The 19012-nt window shown below is 39.8% G+C and overlaps 1 protein-coding gene across 16 annotated transcripts in view; it reads left to right on the top strand.

Moving 5' to 3' along the window:
- The window catches only part of MAP2K5 (mitogen-activated protein kinase kinase 5), a 245996-nt gene that overhangs the window by 13773 nt on the left and 213211 nt on the right, over positions 1-19012 (top strand). For all 16 annotated transcript variants that reach the window (XM_064570255.1, XM_064570254.1, XM_064570250.1 and 13 more), the window contains exon 3: positions 8155-8222. In XM_064570255.1, coding sequence (XP_064426325.1) covers positions 8155-8222 — 68 coding nt within the window. The remainder of the gene's footprint in view (positions 1-8154; positions 8223-19012) is intronic.

The raw sequence follows: 19012 nt of genomic DNA, 5'->3' as shown, positions 1-19012 counted from the left end.
GATCATGACCTGAGCTGAAGGCAGACACTTAACCGACTGAGCCACCCAGGCACCCATAAGTCATAAATTCTTACAGTATAGAAAATCAATATAGCTGATTACTGGAGAAATACCTGTAGAAGATACCCTTCATGTCCAAACAGCAAAGACAGTGTCCTTAAGAATAGTTGGGTGAGAACCCCTTTTTGCTTTGGAGAACAGTCTAAATTATAAAATATTTGGAAATCATAAATTATTTGGAGAAAATGAAATTTCATTTTCTTAAACTGTAGTGTGTGTAAAAGATAAGTGGTTGCTTATAAGTAAAACTAGGTGGGTTAATGAAAAATTGTATCTCACAATAGTATACAGTCTAAAAGTTATTTAACAGGTAAGAGTTAATTATGCATCCTAGAATTTGAGACTATTTGAAGAGAGTTTTAATTTATTAAAATTTTGGTTTGCAGTATCATCCATGCACAAAGTCCAGATCCTTTTTAGTCTTATGAGAACAGCTGCTCATTAGTAGTCTTGTTATTTTGCATGCGAATTAAGAAGTTCAAGTCCTTTATTCAAGAACCAGACTAGTTGTTCCTTGAGGGCACTAGACAATACTGCTCATTCTTGAGTCTCTAGAAACCCTATCATAGTACCTGGCACATAGTAGACACTCAGTATGTTTCTGGAACGCATGGATAGTTGAAGGAATGAAGGACAAGCCTTCTCTATCTCATCCATCAGAAAATCCCATTAGCTCTGGCATTAAAATATATCCAGCATATGATGACTGCTCAGAATCTCAGCTTGGTTTAGGCCACCATCACCTCTTACCTGGTCTGTGATGGTGGTCTCCTAACTGGTCTCCCTGTTTCTGCTTTCGCCTCCACACAGCCTGTTCTGCACACAGCAGCCAAAGTGATCCTTTAGAAGTGAGATCACAACACTCAGCACCCTCCAGTGGTTTCCATCTTACTCAGGAGTAAGAGCCAAGTCCTTAAAATGTCCTACAAGGTCCTGCATTTTTCTCATCTGCCCCCAACTCTGCAACAGAGCTGCTTCTCTGAACTCTTCTCTTTCTCTCCCACCGCTCATGCTGTGGTAGCTACTCTGCCTTTCTTTCAGTGTCTTGAACATGCCAGGGATTCTACGTCAAGGACTTTGTATTAGCTGTTCCTTCTGCCTGGAACACCTTTCCCCAGATACCTGTGGAGCCCACCACCTCATCCCTTCAGTCTCGAGTGTAAGCTCCAAGGGGGCAATGCTTTTATAGTGGGCATTTTCATATTTGTTGGAGAGAGGAAGGGAGCAAAGAAGTGAAGAAGGAATCAGGAGGCAGGGGCATGGAGCACGATTAAAATTCATGGCCGAGAAGATTTGGCCATAGAAACTGGGACTGCGGGGCGCCTGGGTGGCTCAGTTGGTTAAACGACTGCCTTCGGCTCAGGTTATGATCCCAGGGTCCTAGGATCGAGTCCCACATTGGGCTCCCGGCTCAGCGGGGAGCCTGCTTCTCCCTCTGACCCTCTCCCCTCTCACGCTGTTTCTCTCTCTCTCGCTCTCTAATAAATAAATAAAATCTTAAAAAAAAAAAAAAGAAAGAAAAGAAACTGGGACTGCTAGTCCTTTCCAGATCTTAGCTGTCATACCTAAGAAGGGCTCTATAAACTTGACAGCCTTTCTGGATAATTTCTTGTTGAATGTCTTTCTAACCTCTACAGTTGTGTTTGCATTTCTTTCCTCTTGTCTTGGGAAAAAGCCTTTGCTGTAGTCCTAATTGACTCACCTGGCGCTGAAGGAACGTGACAAATGACATAATATATTGCCTTAACTTTCTGTTGCTCTTTGTAGAAGCTAGATTGTTTCTCTCGAAAGCCCACTTGAGCCCTGTCGCTGCAGTGGGTGCTGTTTGGCTGAGAGCTCCCTGGCGTCTGCTGGTTGAGTACTGTTTACCCTGATAGGTACTGTGCTTGCCATTCTGACCTCCCCTTACCTGAGGCTGCCTCTCCTCTGTTGGGCCTTTATGTTCCTCGTCTTGGTTTCTCTTTCGGATTGCATGTTGCTTCAAACAAAATTGCTAACAACATATGGCCTGTTATGATTCTCTTTTCCCAAACTCTGCCATTTTGTATATTTGTGACACACTGCAGATTTTGTGAAGATTGCTTCATAATATTTGTTTACCATCTGCTGCACTCTATTCGGTATCTTGCTAGGATTTTTTCCTCCATTTTAAGTGACATTAACAAAATCCAGCCAGTACATAGACTTTCTGGTTCTACTTTTGCTTCCCTAATGTGCTGGAAAATCATATTACTATGCTCCAGGCAACTAGAGAAGTCTGGAATTCTCATTGTGAACCAGTGTATCAGATCTATTGCATGCACCGCACCCTCCCCCCTTGGTCATATCTAGTAATGCTTTTTTGGTCAGATGGTAAAGAACCTCTATGTATAAGACAAAAGTTCAAATTATTTTTTCTATTTCTCTTTACTTAGTACCACTACTTTCTGGTGTTCTTCAACAACATATTTATAACCTTGAAACTCTTTGTGCCACTTTAGTAAGTTTTTATGATTTACAGTTCCATTTAGTGTTCATTTTATAGCTAATCCAGTTTGATAGGCAAATAGCCAGAATCAGCCAGACTGGCTCTGTGTATCCAACTTTTAACAGAGAAGTATTTTAAATTACTGTTACACTAAATTGCTTGGTATGTCTTTCTACTTTATCCTTCAGTACTTCTAATACCTGTCAATTCATTGTCTTTATTTTAAAGATTATTTATCAATTTATTTATTTGAGAGAGAGAGAGAGGGAAAGCACTTATGAGTAGGGGGAGGGACAGAGGGGGAGGGAGAGAATCTCAACCAGACTATCCAACCTGACTTGGGGCTTGATCCCACGACCCTGAGATCATGACCTGAGCTGAAACCAAGTGCTGGATGCTCAGCCGACTGAGCCACCCAGATGCCCCTCATTGTTTTTATTTTAAGACGTTTTTTGCAGCTTTTTTGGTATATAATTGACATATAACATTGTGTAAATTTTTTTTTAAATTTTATTCTTATGTTAATCCCCATACATTACATCATTAGTTTTAGATGAAGTGTTCCATGATTCATTGTTTGTGCACAACACCCAGTGCTCCATGCAGAATGTGCCCTCCTCAATACCCACCACCAGGCTAACCCATCCTCCCGCCCCCCTCCCCTCTAGAACCCTCAGTTTGTTTTTCAGAGTCTATCGTCTCTCATGGTTCGTCTACCCCTCCGATTTCCCCCGCTTCATTCTTACCCTCCCGCTACCTTCTTCTTCTTCTTCTTTTTTTTTTTCTTAACATATATTGCATTATTTGTTTCAGAGGTACAGATCTGAGATTCAACAGTCTTGCACAATTCACAGCGCTTACCAGAGCACACACCCTCCCCAGTGTCCATCACCCAGTCACTCCATCCCTCCCACCCCACCCAACATTGTGTAAATTTAAGGTGTACAATCTTCTGATTTTATACAATTGTATATTCCAAGCCGATTTCCACCTAGCATTAGCTAACACCACTATCCTGTTATATAATTACCATTTCTTTTTTTGTGGTCAAAACATTTAAGATTTACTTTCAGCAATATTCAAATATATGTACAGTGTTGGGGCTCCTGGGTGGCACAGTCCTTTAAATGTCATATCTTTGTTTCAGCTCAGGTCATCCTTTAAATGTCAGATCTTGGTTTCAGCTCAGGTCTTGATCTCGGGGTCGTGGGGTTGAGCCTTGCATCGAGCTCCGTGTTCAGCACAGAGTCGGCTTTAAGACTCTCTCCCCCTTTCTCTGCCCTCCTGTGAATGCGTGCATGTGTGCACATGCTCTCTCTCTCTCTCTAAGACAGATAAATAAATCTTTAAAAAAGTATGTTACAGTGTTACTAGTTATAATCACCATGCTCTACATTAGATCCCCAGACCTTGGAACTAGAAATTTATACCCTTCGGCAAAAGCTCCCCATTTTCCCCCACCCCAGCCCCTGATAGTCAAACTCTGTTTCTCTAAGTTTAGCCTTTTTTTTTTTTTTTTAAGATTTATTTATTTGTTTTGGGGGGTGGGAGGGACAGATGGAGAGGGAGAGAGTCCTGAGGAGATTCTGTGCATTGAGCACAGAGCCTGATGCAGGGCCTGATCTCACGACCCTGAGATCACAACCTTAGCCAAAACCAAGAGTCAGATGCTTAACCAACTGCATCACCCAGGTGCCCCTAAGTTTGGCCTTTTTAAATTTCCCATATAAGTGGTATCATACAGTATTTGTCTTTTTCTAACTTACTTTACTTAGTATAATGCCCTCCTCAGGGTTCATCCAAGTTGTTGCAAATAGCAGATGCCTTTCTTTTTCTTGGCTGAGTAATATTCTACTGTATGTATGTGTATAGCACATCTTTAGCCATTCATCTGTTGGTAGACACGTAAGTGGTATCTTGGCTATTGTGAATAATGCTGCAGTGAACATGGAGGTTCACATATCTCTTTGAGAGAGTGATTTGGTTTCCTTTGGATAGATGCCCAGAAATAGAATTGCTAGATCACATGATAGTTATGTTTTTAATTTTTTGAGGAACCTCCATACTATTTTCCACAGTGGCTGCGCCAATTTACATTCCCACCAACAGTGCGCAAGGTGTCCCTTTTCTCCACATCCTCGCCAACACTTGTTATCTCTTCTCTTTTTGATGATAGCCATTCTGACAGGCATGAGGTGATAGCAGATCATGGTTTTGATTTGCATTTCCCTGATGATGAGTGATGGTGAGCATCTTTTCATGTGTCTCTTGGCCATCTGGATGTCTTTGGAATTTATTGTCTTTACAGAGAAGTGTATTCTCACTTAAGTGTCAAGGCAAATGGTTTGACTGTCATCACAGGGATAGATAGCTTGGGTTTTGTGTTTTGGCCAGAATCATCAGTCTTCTCATAGGTGTGATTACTTTTCCAACTCAGTCTCCTCTTTGACAAGAACAGGAGTCTTCATTAAAACTACTGATCACAAATAGCAAAGAGTCTATCAGTCCCCCAAAGAGCAATTTGTAAAGAAAACCAATACCTACATAAAATGGAGTCTCTTAATAATCCATAAGAACATTAATCACTGTGTCGTGTAAGTCTGATTTTATCCCCAGGCTTTATTACAATGCCTCCTTCAACTTAACCAAAATCTTTCTCTTGGAGTCAGACCCCTATGGAACAGCATCAAGACTTTACCACTAGGTTGGCTATTCGGGCCTTTTGGCCTCAGTTTTCTGTCCACTTAAAGCCAAGTGTCCTGATAGTGTTTCATAGCTGCTTTTCATGGAACTGCTAGACAAGAAATTATTCTGGTAGCTGACTTCCATCACAGGTGTTTTATTTTGTTTTTGTTTTTTTCCTGAAATAATCCCTCAGAGATTTCATGGAATTCCAAATCTTCTGTTTTAAGAAACCTTAAAGGTTCAAGCTCTGGCTTTGAGAGCTTAGAGAACTCTTACTATTGTGTTGTTCCTGATTGAGAGAGACGGCGATTTAAATGATTTTTCTGGAATCTGTGCCCTCTCTTCACAAATTCTAAGAAGGGTTTTCACCTGTTTTATTAAACTCCAAACACTTCCTCATCCCATGAGAATGATATCTTATTGGGGTCTTGTGTATTTTGAAATTTGAACATAAACAATTCCTTTGTAGCCACTGTCTCTGTAGCTAGTTCTGGTGTAGAAGTGAGAGTTACAAAAAGCTACTTTATTCAGGCTGGAAATTTTACCAAGTTCATGACTTTATGAAGAACAAATCATTGTAGCCCACATCTAAACAGAGAATTTGACTTGCTTTTAAAATAAAAATGTAAAGTGTTTTCATGTGTGCTAGTATGTAACATTATATCTCTTTATACTGTATCTGTTTTTTCCCTGTTTCCTGCATTTGTAAGAAAAGTTTTTTACTTACCCTTGAAAATACTGGTTTCCAGAACTTACGTAGACACTCCCTTTTGTTTCCAAAACTAGAATGGCATTTCTTTTTCTTCTCCAATTTGACTTTATAGTGTCTACACCTAGAAAGAAAGAAAGAGCTAGATTCCTATATAGTCCCTTATATATGTAATATTCTTAGGCCTCTGCTGTCTTCGTGTTACTGAAAGTGACTACTATGTGCCTTTTATACTGAGAACAGGGAGCTCTTAGTAGAATAGTACAGTAGTGACTCTGGACAGCTCTTATTTATATAGATATTTAAATAGTGTGACTTGATGATACTGATTTGCATTGAGTTCGGGAACTCTTTGGGAGTGACATGATCCAGGATCCAGGAACAAATGCTTTGGAGAGAAACCCCAGTGAGAGCAGTTGGCTTGGTCACTGAGCAGGGCTGGCTCAACTGCTGGTTTCTATCATGCTGTCAGATAGATTGCTATTGGCTGCTGGGAGAGAAAGTAGCATTTTGCTCTGAAATGGGCTAATTAGGAGAGAATACAAGCTCCCTCCTAGGGTTTCCATGGCCTGGCCACTGAGCAGGGGGACATCTTCAGAACTGCAGCTGGATGGGAGGGAGGGCCGCTGGGGTGTGGTGGGCGAAGATCCATGAGCTGAACTCCCCCTGTATTTTCAGTAAGAGTCCCCAGAGCATGTCGTGTAAGCTTATTCTCTTCATGACCTGAGATTTGTCTGTTTCTCCAGGCCTGGAATCAGGTTCTCCGCATCTGATCAAATGAGCAATTAGATACTCAAGAATGACCCCCTCAAATAAATAAATAAATAAATAACAACACTGATTGTTTAACAAGTGCATCAGAGCTGAGGCATCCAAATTGAGAGAGAGCCTGCCCCTTCCAAGTTGTCCCCTGGGAGGCTGTGTACTTCTTCCAACAACCCTATATTGCTCAAAATGTTTTTGGCATTTTTCTTTCAGCCATATATTTAGAATCTATCACATAGGCTGTTTTGTTGACAGATCTTTATTTTTAGAGGGATGAAATAACTAACTAAATATTTAGAAATAAACAAAAGTCATTCTGAGTCCTGCCTGCAGATAGCGTAGGTGAGTGACCAGGCAGGCAGTTCCATTTGGGGTTAAAAATGAGATCTGATAGGAGCATCTGGCTGGCTCCATTGGTAAAACATGTGACTCTTGATCTCAGCATTGTGAGTTCGAGTCCCACTTTGGGTATAGAGTTTACTTCAAAAAAAAAAAATCTTTCAAAAAAATGAGATCTGATGTTTTCATGCTATCTTTGGGATCTTAAAGCAGTTTTCAAAGAGGTATTTCAAAACTATTTTGAACAGGAGAAGCATCATGGAAATAAGTTTCTGGATGTGGCCGCTTTGATGATACACTTATTCAAATGTATACATTCTGGTTGTGTATTTTGTAAAGTCTAATTATCCTCCAGTTTTAAGACTATCAGATTTTTTCCAAAATCACATGAATAGCCATATGAAGCTTATTATAGTCAGACTACCCAATAGAAATGAAACTGTTCAGAAAGAGCAAGCGAGCTACCAGATAAGAATGGGTTATGGGGATAACTGTGTTAGAGTTGCTTTGTAAGTTAACCTTATATAGGCTCCCTGTTCTTCAGTGAAAAGGGAATAGTAATAATCAAGTCACACTGTCCACATCATAGGATCGTTGCGTGGTTCTTAAGGAGGTATGGTATATGAAGCATGGAATCATGGTACTTTGTGTGTAGTCATGTTCAATACATGTGGGCCATTTTGATCATGCCACTGTGACACGATAGCTTGTCTGGGAGAGAGGAAGACTAGACAAATAAAGGATAGGGTGCTGCGTGGGAAAGAAGGAAAGTACTGATGGTAGAACAAGACTGGCCTCCTTCAGTGTTTAACGTTCTTCACACCAAATCTGTTTCTTCACACTCCAGTGACACATTAACCTAGATACATGTCAGGCTCGACATAAGCAGTATTTTAATTTTCAGCTGTCCCTGAAATTTTTGGCTCTTTATCGGGACTGTTCATATTCTGAACAACAAAAATCCCAACAAAACAACAAACCAATAACCTCGACATCCTCAAAAATATGGTGTTGAAGATTTGGCTCTCAAGTTGTGAAAAGAAGTTGTGTTATGTTCCCAGCTGACATGATTTTTGTGCATTTAAAAACTGCAAATCTCACCACTCGCACTATGTTGCCTTTGAAACAGATGAAGATGAAGATGGTGACCGAATTACAGTGAGGAGCGATGAAGAAATGAAGGCCATGCTGTCCTATGTAAGTCTATCACAAATGAGGACTATTGTAATGTGTTAATGTAATCGTGGGCACTGTTTCTCGGCATGCTGAAGATATAAAAATAAATCACAGCTACCATAACATTCTTCTGTAGGATGCATAAGGGTTTCAAGGATTTCCTTACGTTAAAGTTAAGGGCGTTCTTTTCAAAAGACACTTACTGATCATATCATGAACATTAAGAATAATGCGTCTTAATGACTTTTGCATTAGGTATGGTGCAGACTAAATGGACTATCAATTTCCTGTATTTTTTATGCAGTACTTAAAGTAACGGCTCATTAAAAATGAACCCCTGGGCTCTAAAAAATTTTTCAAAATCTACTTTCAACTGGAGATCTCTTTCACCCTTCCAAACAGACTGTAGTTATAATGTAGCTGCAGGCTTAGTATGGATACGCGATTTTAAAATGTACTCTCGGTTATTTTATGCACTAACCACCCCCTTTTTTTCCACCCTGAAATGAACTGCAGGGTTACTTACTGTTTCAGAGTGATTTGACTATATCCTGAAATGACTTTTCTTTTGTGTTTCAAATTTCAGTGGAAATTTGCCTTAGCCGTTTATCTGGGACTAAAGTAGATAAGCAAGATAAGACAAAAGGGTACATATCTAAAACTTTAATACTTAGCCTGACAAATCCAACTATGATGAAGAGGTGTAACTTCCCTGAGCCCTGATTTGTGCTGTCCTCTCATTGAGTTTTATTTCTTCTTATTCATTTTATTTTCTTCTATCCGAGTTTGTAATCTGTTTACAAAACCTTTTCTAGGGGCTGGGTAGAGAGAGAGCCCTGGACTCAGGTCTCTGACTCAGCTCTCCTCTGGTCGCTGGCCTTAGGCAGATCACTTAACCTTTCTGTGCTATGGCTGCCTCATCTGTCCATTGTGGATAATACCACTTGTCCTTTCTACTGCATAGGATCATTGTAGTGATCAAATGGGATAATAGATGTGAAAGCCCTTTGAGAAGTTAAAAGTTCTATACAAATGCAAAGTGGTATGATGGTGGAAATGATGGACTCAGGGCCCCTGCTGGTCCCCATCGCCATTCATAGCCAACACAACATCCGTAGGTTTCTGATGGACCTCAGCTTCAACCAGGATATTGTTTCATTGTAATGAAAACTGAAATATCTGTAAGGGTTTCCGCCAATAGTTTTAATTTAGGGTAGGAGGAAAGAGAACAAGAAGGATGGCATGATTAACAGAGCGTTGCATTCAGACCAGCAGAGAGTAGGAAAAGTCAATTTCCCATTGACTTCCCATTAACTTATTTGAGAGTCTTTGTGCACTGAGAATTTAGAGCAGGGCTCATCAGTACCTTGAAAGGCAGAGGAGGATTGTCTGCTGAAAGGTCTAGCACTAGTATTGATAGATTGCCTAACTCTCCTGGGAGTGTGAGATGCTTATTTTTAGGAAGCACACACACACACAGATGGATTCTAGTTTTTCAACATACATCCACTGCAGAGAGTACATTACTTAGACATCACTGTACTTTTATTATGTCTCTGACATAGCCACACACAAAGTTGTGCTTTCAAAAACGTGCTTTTGGGAAGTTCTGACAAATTATGCTTTTTGAGAAATGTTAATGCGTGTCATCATAGTGATAATAATCATTCGCGTTTCTAAGTGACTACTATATATATATATATACTAGATGCGAAAGGTATCTAATTTTCTGTGGTTTTAATAATGACTCGGTGAGGTAGATTTTATCATCCCGATGTTTTAGATGAGGAAGCCATGGCTAAGAGATACGCCCAAGGTCTTGGGGCTAGTGTGAATGTGAGCATGGAGTTAAGTTCAGCCACTCCTGGTGTGATAGCCAGTGCTATCCAAGCTGTTTTTGCTGTTTCTCTCCCATCTACCTCCTTGCACATTAAGGAGTGTCTGGGGAGTTGTCTGTGTCATCACCATCAGTACATTCTGGGTGATTTGTGTGTATGTAATACCTCAGTTGAGATATCTGTAGTATATATTCCCTATGATTTATGTTTCTTTTCTCAAATGCAGTGTTCATTTTTGTGTTGTAGGAAAATACATTAAGAGTTATGTAATTGTCTTTAAACTGACAAGTTTCTGAGATTTCAATAGGACCACTTTTTAGTCTGAAAAGAGATCATCTAGCTCATTGATCCCCAAATATGTGGCTTTCACGCATTAATCAATTTTCACTTTTAGATTGGAGGACATAGGCATTGTGACATTTTATTTTGCCAAATAAACACGTTAATAAAATAAGTAAATAATAAAAATTACCTACTGTTCACTATTATTTTACTAACAAAGAAAAACAGTGAGAGTCATTTAAAGATTAAAAATGATGGGCAGTACATAATCTCAAAAGGAAAGGTGACCATTAGAGTGAGTAGATTTAGGAGTACCTAGCTGGCTCTCGGTCAGTGGAGTGTGCGACTCTTGATCTCAGGGTTGTGGGTTTGAGCCCCACGTTGGGGGTAGAAACTACTTAAAAATTAAAAAAAATAAAGTGAGTAAAGTTAGTTTTATGTAAAACTCACTACATTCTTTTCCTACCTCATTTTAAAAAATTGAAGTACAGTCGACATATTATGTTAGTTTCAGGTGTACCGCATAGTGAATTGATATTCTTTACTTTTATCAATTTGCAGTGGATGGTGAAGCCTTTTTTTATGAATTGGCAGTGGTCTATACATTGTGGTCTGATCAGGTCCAGGCTTTCTCATTAATTCACTTAAATATTTATAGATGGGAACCTGAAATCCCCAAGAATTTTAACTTAGTTCCACTCTTCTGATTCTGAATGTTTGAGCAAAATCTTTTTAAATGAAAATATCTCGGCGAGAGATAACAAGCTTTAAGTCATTTAAAGCCTAAATGGATTTCTTTTTCCTCTTACCTGTTGAGATAGCCCTACCATCATATACCCGTTGTTTATGTAGAGTCAGGCTCTGAATAAACATTTAAAAAGTAAAGAGTAGGGGAATCTCCTCCTCAAAAAGCACACATAAAATTGGTTGGCTGTCATTTTGATCTGTCTTGGCTCTTTTTAAAAAACTTTATTTATTTGAGAGCATGAGCGGGGTTGGGGGGAGGGGCAGAGGGAGGAGAAGAAGCATGTTCCCCACTGAGCCACCCAGGCGCCCCTGATCTGTCTTGGTGCTTATGATTAAAATTCCTCAGGGTTCCAGTTTTGCCATAAGGAGAACCATTTGGACCTAATCTCACATAGATTGTGGTTGATCGCCTTTAGTTGCTGATCTATTATGAAAAAGCTGCATGGTCTTTATTTTTTAGGTTCATTTTGACTGAAAACTTTTTGAATCCAGGATCTGGGTGGTGGGGTGGGGAAGATACTGAGATACCGAGATACTGACAGGTAACCCTGTATTTACTGTAAAAAATAGCTTAGTTTCTCATGTCAAATTTAATAAATTTGCAGTCCCCTTATTATTTCTTTAGAATCCATATGGGGAAAGCAAAACTAGAGACACTTTTACTGGAAATCCCTTAATCATTCTTTTCCATTGATTACAAAGGTTAAATGAATAAACAGCCTGGATCTCTGCATAAAATTAAGAAGAAAATATGCAACGTCTGAGTTGCAACTTGCAGAATTACTGTTTTCCCCCTTGAACGCAAGTATTTTCTGGCTTTGGGCCAACAGAAACATAAGTTTTTATCAGTAATTTAAATAGATTTTCGTATTAGACCTGAAAATGTTGCCTTTTTAATTGAAAACTTATCAATTATTTAAATTGCTAGCAGCCTTAGGCTGTTAATTTTATGTGTGCCATAATAATAATAATGGCATACAGTGGCTTTTGATACATGTGACACGTGGATATCGCGTCGTAGTAGGGATTTGTCATGACAGTAAGTTGTCGTGTGCTGTTAGATAATAACCAACATATTAAACCAAAGTCTGTTGTCACACATTAGTACTGTTTTATGTAAGTTATTTAGAAATTGTATTCTTTTCTTCATTAGATATATTTTTAAGAGATAACGAGAAGAAAACAAAGCTATAATAAATTGTCTTTTAAGAAAATGTAAAGTAATTTGGTCTCCAAGGAGATACTTAATGTATTGAGAGAATCCAGCAGCCAAGTGTTATTACAGCACCATTGTGATCGCTCTCTGCGTTTTGTTATGAGTTTGTGTTAATCAACAATCTGTTTTTATAGCGTAGTTTCTTGTAAGTTATGTTGTTAGAATATTCCACTTCTGGGATCATGGCTTTTCCTCTGACACTATTGTATCTTTTTCATTCCTCCATAAAGTATTTTTTTAATTAGAATCTGAAATGCTTTATTAGAAAAAAAAAAAGTACACCCAACCTACATATTCTGAAAACTAAATACCTGATCATTGCTAATTATTTAAAGGACCCTGTTAAATATTCCCTTAATATAGTTTACATTTCTGTTGATGTTCTTGTTTCCCCCTCTCATTTTCTTGGAAGATTAAAGATGGTGTGTTGTTTTTCTCCTCCTGTCTTTTTGTGTTCATTGTCTAGCAGTGCTGGCTTCATTTCCTTTCAGCACCAAACAACAGGGCTGGGCCTTGTTTATTGATTAATCATAAGCTTTATCTATCACTGAGACCGAGTTATAGGAGGGGTTATTTTAATGTTAACCTCGGCTTTTGGGTGACCTTTCATTAAGAAACTCAGCAGTACATCTTGCTTTTGTAAATGGATTCATATTTGTTTCTGCTAAATCCCGTGTCTAGTACAGGATTTATTACACCTGGTTCTCTCGATCCTGAGAGGCTTGTGTGAGTGGAACACAGTATTAACAAGAATAATTTTCTTCATTTTGCCCATTCTCTGCCTTTATACCATTTTTACACATTGCCAGAAGAGTATGGGATGAGTTTAACTGTAATGCCTCCCATTATGGCAGAGACCTTGTGTTTTAGTGGAGGATAAGTATTCCCTTTGGTATACTTGACCATTGTGTAACTTTTTACATGTTGGGTACCATGAGGGAAGATACTCCTTGACCTCTGTAGCACCTTGTAAATTGGAATATGATTAGCTTTATCCTAGTACACATAACTTGGAGATTGCCTCTAAAATCATACAGGTACTCAAGTAGAGTTGGAAGGAAGCCTTAGAAGTCTTGTCCAGCAGTTTCATTTTATAGATAAGGAAACTGAGGCCCTCAGAGGGCAGATTCAGTCAGAGGTCACGTTGCCAATGAATGGAAAGGCCTGGACACGGTCCTACATCTTTTGACTCCCAGTCTCTTTACTTCTGGTGGTTTGAAATGATGTTTTTGTTTTGGCATCTATTGAGGTCCTGCTGAGGAAGCTTTGCAAATACTCCTTTTTTCTGATATAAAAAAATAATGCTGTTGACTAGAGTGTTAGTGTACCTGAATGTGAATAAGAATGTAAAAAATACTTTGTGGGTTTTTGAAACTTTAAATATTTTATTTATTTATTTATTTATTTATTTATTTATTTATTTATTTGAGAGACAGAGAGCCTGTGAGTGAGGGGAGGGGCAGAGGGAGATGGAGAAGGAGAGAATCTCAGCAAACTCTGTGCTAAGCATGGAGCGTGACACAGGGCCACATCTCAGGATCCTAAGATCATCATCTGAGCCAAAATCAAGAGTCAGATGCTTACCTGAATGAGCAACCCTGGGCCTTTGAAATTGTGAAGGTGTTTGTCCTTATCTACAAGACTGAGTTTTACCACAGAATTTGTTGCCTACTTAGGAGTTGAATATTTAACAGCCCCAGGGCCTTTGCTATTAGGAAGTTTTCATCAAAGAGCAAGAGATTGGAAGCTCATTTTCCATATGGTGCTTTTAAATGTGCTCCATATTAAATAGGTTCACCTATGAACTTACTTTGTATGTGGCAAAATCAGCTCAGTGCAGTTCACCTGAACAGCTGATAATGAAGTATATTCTCTTCTGGCAGGGTGGAAAAATGGCACAAGGAGAGGTAAGCTGAAGGAAATAAATAAATGGTTTGGGAAATCACTCTTTTTTTTTTTTTTTAACTCAAATAATCACATGCTCTAAGCTGTAAGTAAAGTTTTTATTTTGTTTTCTCATCCTAGTCAAAGAATAAAACATTTTTTTCAGAGGCAGGTTGTTTTAATTCCCTTCTCTGTGTTGCCTTGGACATTTGGATGCCCGTGAAATAGTGACAAAAATGTGGTAGACCCATATTTAGCCCTTGTTGTGAAATATCTTGGGGCATCTTTGCTTGTAAGGAGCAGAAGCATAGTAAAGTTTGCATCAGAACAGAGGGTTTATTTTGTGGCTCATGGAAGCAAAGGAGGAGATAAGCACAAGCAGGCCTCAGGCAGGTGACACCGGGGCACTCTGGGGTGCTTTGGACCACCAGTATTTTGTCATTAACGTGGCTGTGCTTCCAGTTGAGCTCCATCTCTATGGAGGGCTCAGTGTAGCCTGGAGGCTGGGTCCTCTGGGGTCCTACGTTGAGGCAGTTGGCATGAGGCAGTCGAGCCATGTGTGGTACCTCAGTTAGCCCCATAGGGACTATGGCTAGGAGCTTGTCTTCAGAGGAGATGTGGGCTGCAGGGAAATGTTGGACCTCCAGCAGTAGGATTGCTGTGGGGCATAACCAGGTTGTTGGGCACTTGTTGGCAGCTCTTAGTGAGCCTCTGTTCTCTTAGGCCAGTCTTACTGGAAACGAGAGGGGTATTTTCTACATATATCTGAAAGGTGAATGTAAATATACTACAATACAATAAAGTTAGAGAAATTCAGTAAATTATCAACCTAGGAAATATGTCCAAGAAGGCATAAATTGAAGTAATAGAAAATTTCAAAACAAGTGCTTCTTTCTAAATATATGTTTTTCTATTACTTATATGTTCTTTACTCTTTCCTCATTGCCTTTTTATTTATTCCTTTTTTAATAGAAGTTGAGCAGTAGGTTGGATCTTTATCAAGCACTATTGGAAATAGCTAAATAGAACGTAAGGGAATGTCACATTTGGCCTGCTCTCTGCATGGCCTGATGGTCCTATTTTATTTAAGTGGCAGGTTCCCTGAAGCTACTGCAGCAGTCCCCCCTTTCCTGTGGGGGATAAGTTCCAGGATTCCCCACAGTGCATGCCTGTAACCATGGATAGTACCGAGCCCTATATATGCCATGTGTTTTCCTATACATACATACCTGTGGTAAAGTTTCATTTATAAATTAGGCACAGCAAGTGATTAACAAAATAATAAGATAGAACAGTTATAACAATATACTGCAATAAAAGTAATGTGAATGTGGTCTTTCTCTCTCAAAATACCTTATTGTACTATACTCACCCTTCTTGTGATGCTGAGAGCTGATAAAATGCCTATGTGAGATGAAGTGAGGTGAGTGACATAGGCATTGTGACTGTGTTAGGCTACTGTTGACCTTCTGATGACGTGTCAGAAGGAGGATCATTTGTTTCCAGACTGCCTTTAACCACGGGTAACTGAAGCCATGGAAAGCAAAACCACGGATAAGGGGGGACTACTTCTCCTTTAGAAGTATAACAGAATTGCTGCCGCCTAGAAATCAGATGCAAGGTCAGTGTAGACACTGCCCCAAGCTAACCTAACCATGGTGATGACTCTGAAAGCTTCAGCCGAGAGGATCCTACAAGCTTTGGACCCATTGCTGAATACAAATTTAAACCCCTTCCACCAACACACATTACCTTGCACTTAGCCAAGTTGAAGTTCATTTGCCTTTGGCTGCCCAAACCTGTATTAAGACCATCTGGAGCTCCCTAACGCCCTTACGGTCTTACTATCCAAATAGTGTTATCGTTAAGCACGGCCAACTTACTGTCTTTTTCACTTCCAAATCATTAATAAATACATCTAGCCAATAACATTAGCCTATAAACAGGCCCCAGGGTGGTTCCCTGTTGACCTTTTCAGTGGAAGACTTTTCACTGTGATTTTTCTTTCTCAAATCAATCCATGACCGTATGTGGATCCTTGGTCTAGAGACATTCAAGCAAGAGCATGTGCACTCTGTAGTACCTCAAGGTAGGGGCAGTGAGTTATTGGAGAAGTGGGGGGATCTGAAACCAGATAAGTAAATGCAGATATTAATTTGGTATTCAAAATAGATTTGCTTTATATGTTGTTTTTGACTACGGGAGCAGTTGCGTGTGTAAGAGGTCAGCGTCATAGAAGCAAAAGCCTCTCATTGTAAAGTATAAGAAATAGTCGAAAGAAAGCATAACTGAGGACACACTAAGCAGTGTTCTAATTGAATTTGGAGCCATTTAACAGAGTTCAGATTGTTGGGTTCTTCACTGGGAAAACTAATAAATTAACGATGGACTGCAAATAGTTGGTTAGGTTATTGATTATTGCTGTAATTACTGACTGGGCTTCTTATAATGGGGTATGCTTGCAATATTGACTGAACAGGAATTTGAAAATTTTATCATTAGTAGGAAAAAACCAGCATGCTTATTCCTTATAAGTTGGAAACACTGTATTAAGTCTGTTAGGAGGCATGTTAAGGAGAGGTTTAGGCAACTGTCCTGTTATGTGTATAGAAGAAGAATAAATAAACCTGATTTGATGCGATTTGATATGTAAGACTTGCCAGAGAAAGTTAGAAGGTACTAGCAATTAGAGTAGTTACCATGTTTCCATCAGCTCTTACCTGCCTCCTTCCCTTAAATATTTGTGGAGCACTATTATGTGTAAGGCCCAGTGCTGGGCACTGTACAGCAGTGATTTCTTAGGTTTTTAGGGTGGCAGGTCTTTTTGAAAATGTGAGGAAAGTTGTTTATTCTTTTCCCAGAAAATTCACACAATGCAGCATTTCACATGTAATTTCAGGAATTTGAAGGCTCTCCTAAGACTCATATAGACTCCACTTTAATACCTCTGCCATACAAGATAATAAAATACACAAGACAGGGCCCCTGCCCTTGATGAACTTCCAGAAGAAAAATAGACAATATTCCTTATAATACCCTTTTAATTATTTTATTGTTTGTAGTACTGTAGTAATTGAGGGAATGGGAAGGGAACTGAGTTTTGATAAACAGTTAAATTCTACCTCTGTATTTGGTCTAAAAGTGACCTTATTTAGGGGTTTCTATATTACCCTCTTGTTATGAACCCTTCTCTTCTATATAATGTTGCTTGGAAGTGGGAGATTCATAGCCCTGTGCCCTATTTCAAGATTTTTTTCAAGTACTTTATAGAAGGTTTCCCTTATACCAGCTCCTTTGATTTTGATCTTTTTTTTTTTTTAAGATTTTTTATTTATTTATTTGGCACACAGAGAGAGAGAGTGAGAGAGAGAGCACAAGCAGGGGGTGTGGCAGGCAGAGGGAGAGGGAGAAGCAGGCTTCCTGCTGAGCAAGGAGCCTGATGCGGGGCTTGATCCCAGGACTCTGGGATCATGACCCGAGACAAAAGCAGCCACCCAGGCGCCCTGATGATTTTGATCTTCTTAATACCTTTATGAGGTGACGAAAGCAGGCATTTTCCCCAGTTTTTTTTTTTTTTAAAATAGCGTGGAGCCCAATGCAGGGCTTGATCTCACGACCCTGAGATCAAGACCTGAGCTGAGATCAAGAGTCCGACAGTTAACCAACAGCCTCCCAGGAGTCCCTATATTCCCCATTTTCATAGCTGAGATTACTGAGATACAAATTGCATGCCTTTCTCAAGGTTACAGAGCTAGTAAATGTAGAACTAGGACCTGAGATCACTCACACACTGATGTGCATACTTATTTGTACAGCCAGATTCATACAGTTAAATATTTATGGGATAGCAACTATGTGGCCAAGTGCTGTGCTGGGTTGCACAGGTATAATGAACATATAGTTCATTCCTTCAAGGGGCCCATGGTCCAGTGTTCAGTGTGGGAGGATATGAAAGCTCATAATTACCGGCAGAGTGATAAATGCTATAATATGCTCAAACGTTAGGTGCTCTGTGAGCATAAGAAGGAGTACCTGATGTAGCTTCGGGAACAGAGAAGGCTTCCTGAAGAGAGTAGTGTCTAGATGGAATAAGGTAGGACAAAGGGACTGGGAAGGATGTTTTGGGCAGAGAGAACAGTATGTCAAAGCTCTGGTGTAAAGATGACTGGTGTGTTCAGGAGGAGCTCCCTGTGATTCAGTGGTATGGACAGGGGGGCAGGAGAGGGTATGAGATGGGGTTGGGAAGGAAGGTGGACTATATCATGGAGGGCCCTAGCTTGAAGGAATTGAGAAGCTGGAAAAATGTAGAGTTAATAAAACTGGTGATTGGCTGAGTGTGGGAAAGAAGGGAAGAGTGGTTTGGCGTCCTTCCAGCTCTCTGGCTTGGGAAACTAGGTCATTGTGATGTCATTCACTGAAACAGTGAGCCTGGGTGGCGGAAGATGGGTCTAGGGCATGAGGGAGGGGTGAGAGAGGTAGAAACCTGTTGAATTTGAGGGGCCTCTGGACAACCAGTTGGGTATGTTCCGAATCTTAGGAGAGAAATCTGGGCTGGAAATAAAGATTTGTGATTCATCAGCTCCTAATTAGTCTCAATGACTCCTCTGGTAATTGAAACCTTTGAAGTGGCTGAAGTTAACTCAAGGAGAGTATAAAATAAGAAGAGAAGGTTGATGAAAAACCATGGGGAGCTCCAACATTTAAAGAAGGGGTGAGGAAACAACCACTTACAGGAAACTGCGTAGAATGGTCAGGGAGGGAGGAGGAAAACCAGAGGGGGGCGCTGAAGAAGGAGGGGGGAGGTCACCTATCAGTGCGGTGCCATGCGTCCCTAGTCTGTGAAA

The sequence above is a fragment of the Mirounga angustirostris genome, unplaced genomic scaffold (assembly GCF_029215605.1).
Source record: "Mirounga angustirostris isolate CCGP_5_RB_7025 unplaced genomic scaffold, mMirAng1.0.hap1 SCAF_9, whole genome shotgun sequence".
In the NCBI taxonomy this organism is placed as follows: Eukaryota; Metazoa; Chordata; class Mammalia; order Carnivora; family Phocidae; genus Mirounga; species Mirounga angustirostris.
This window is presented reverse-complemented; position numbering and strand designations above follow the sequence as displayed.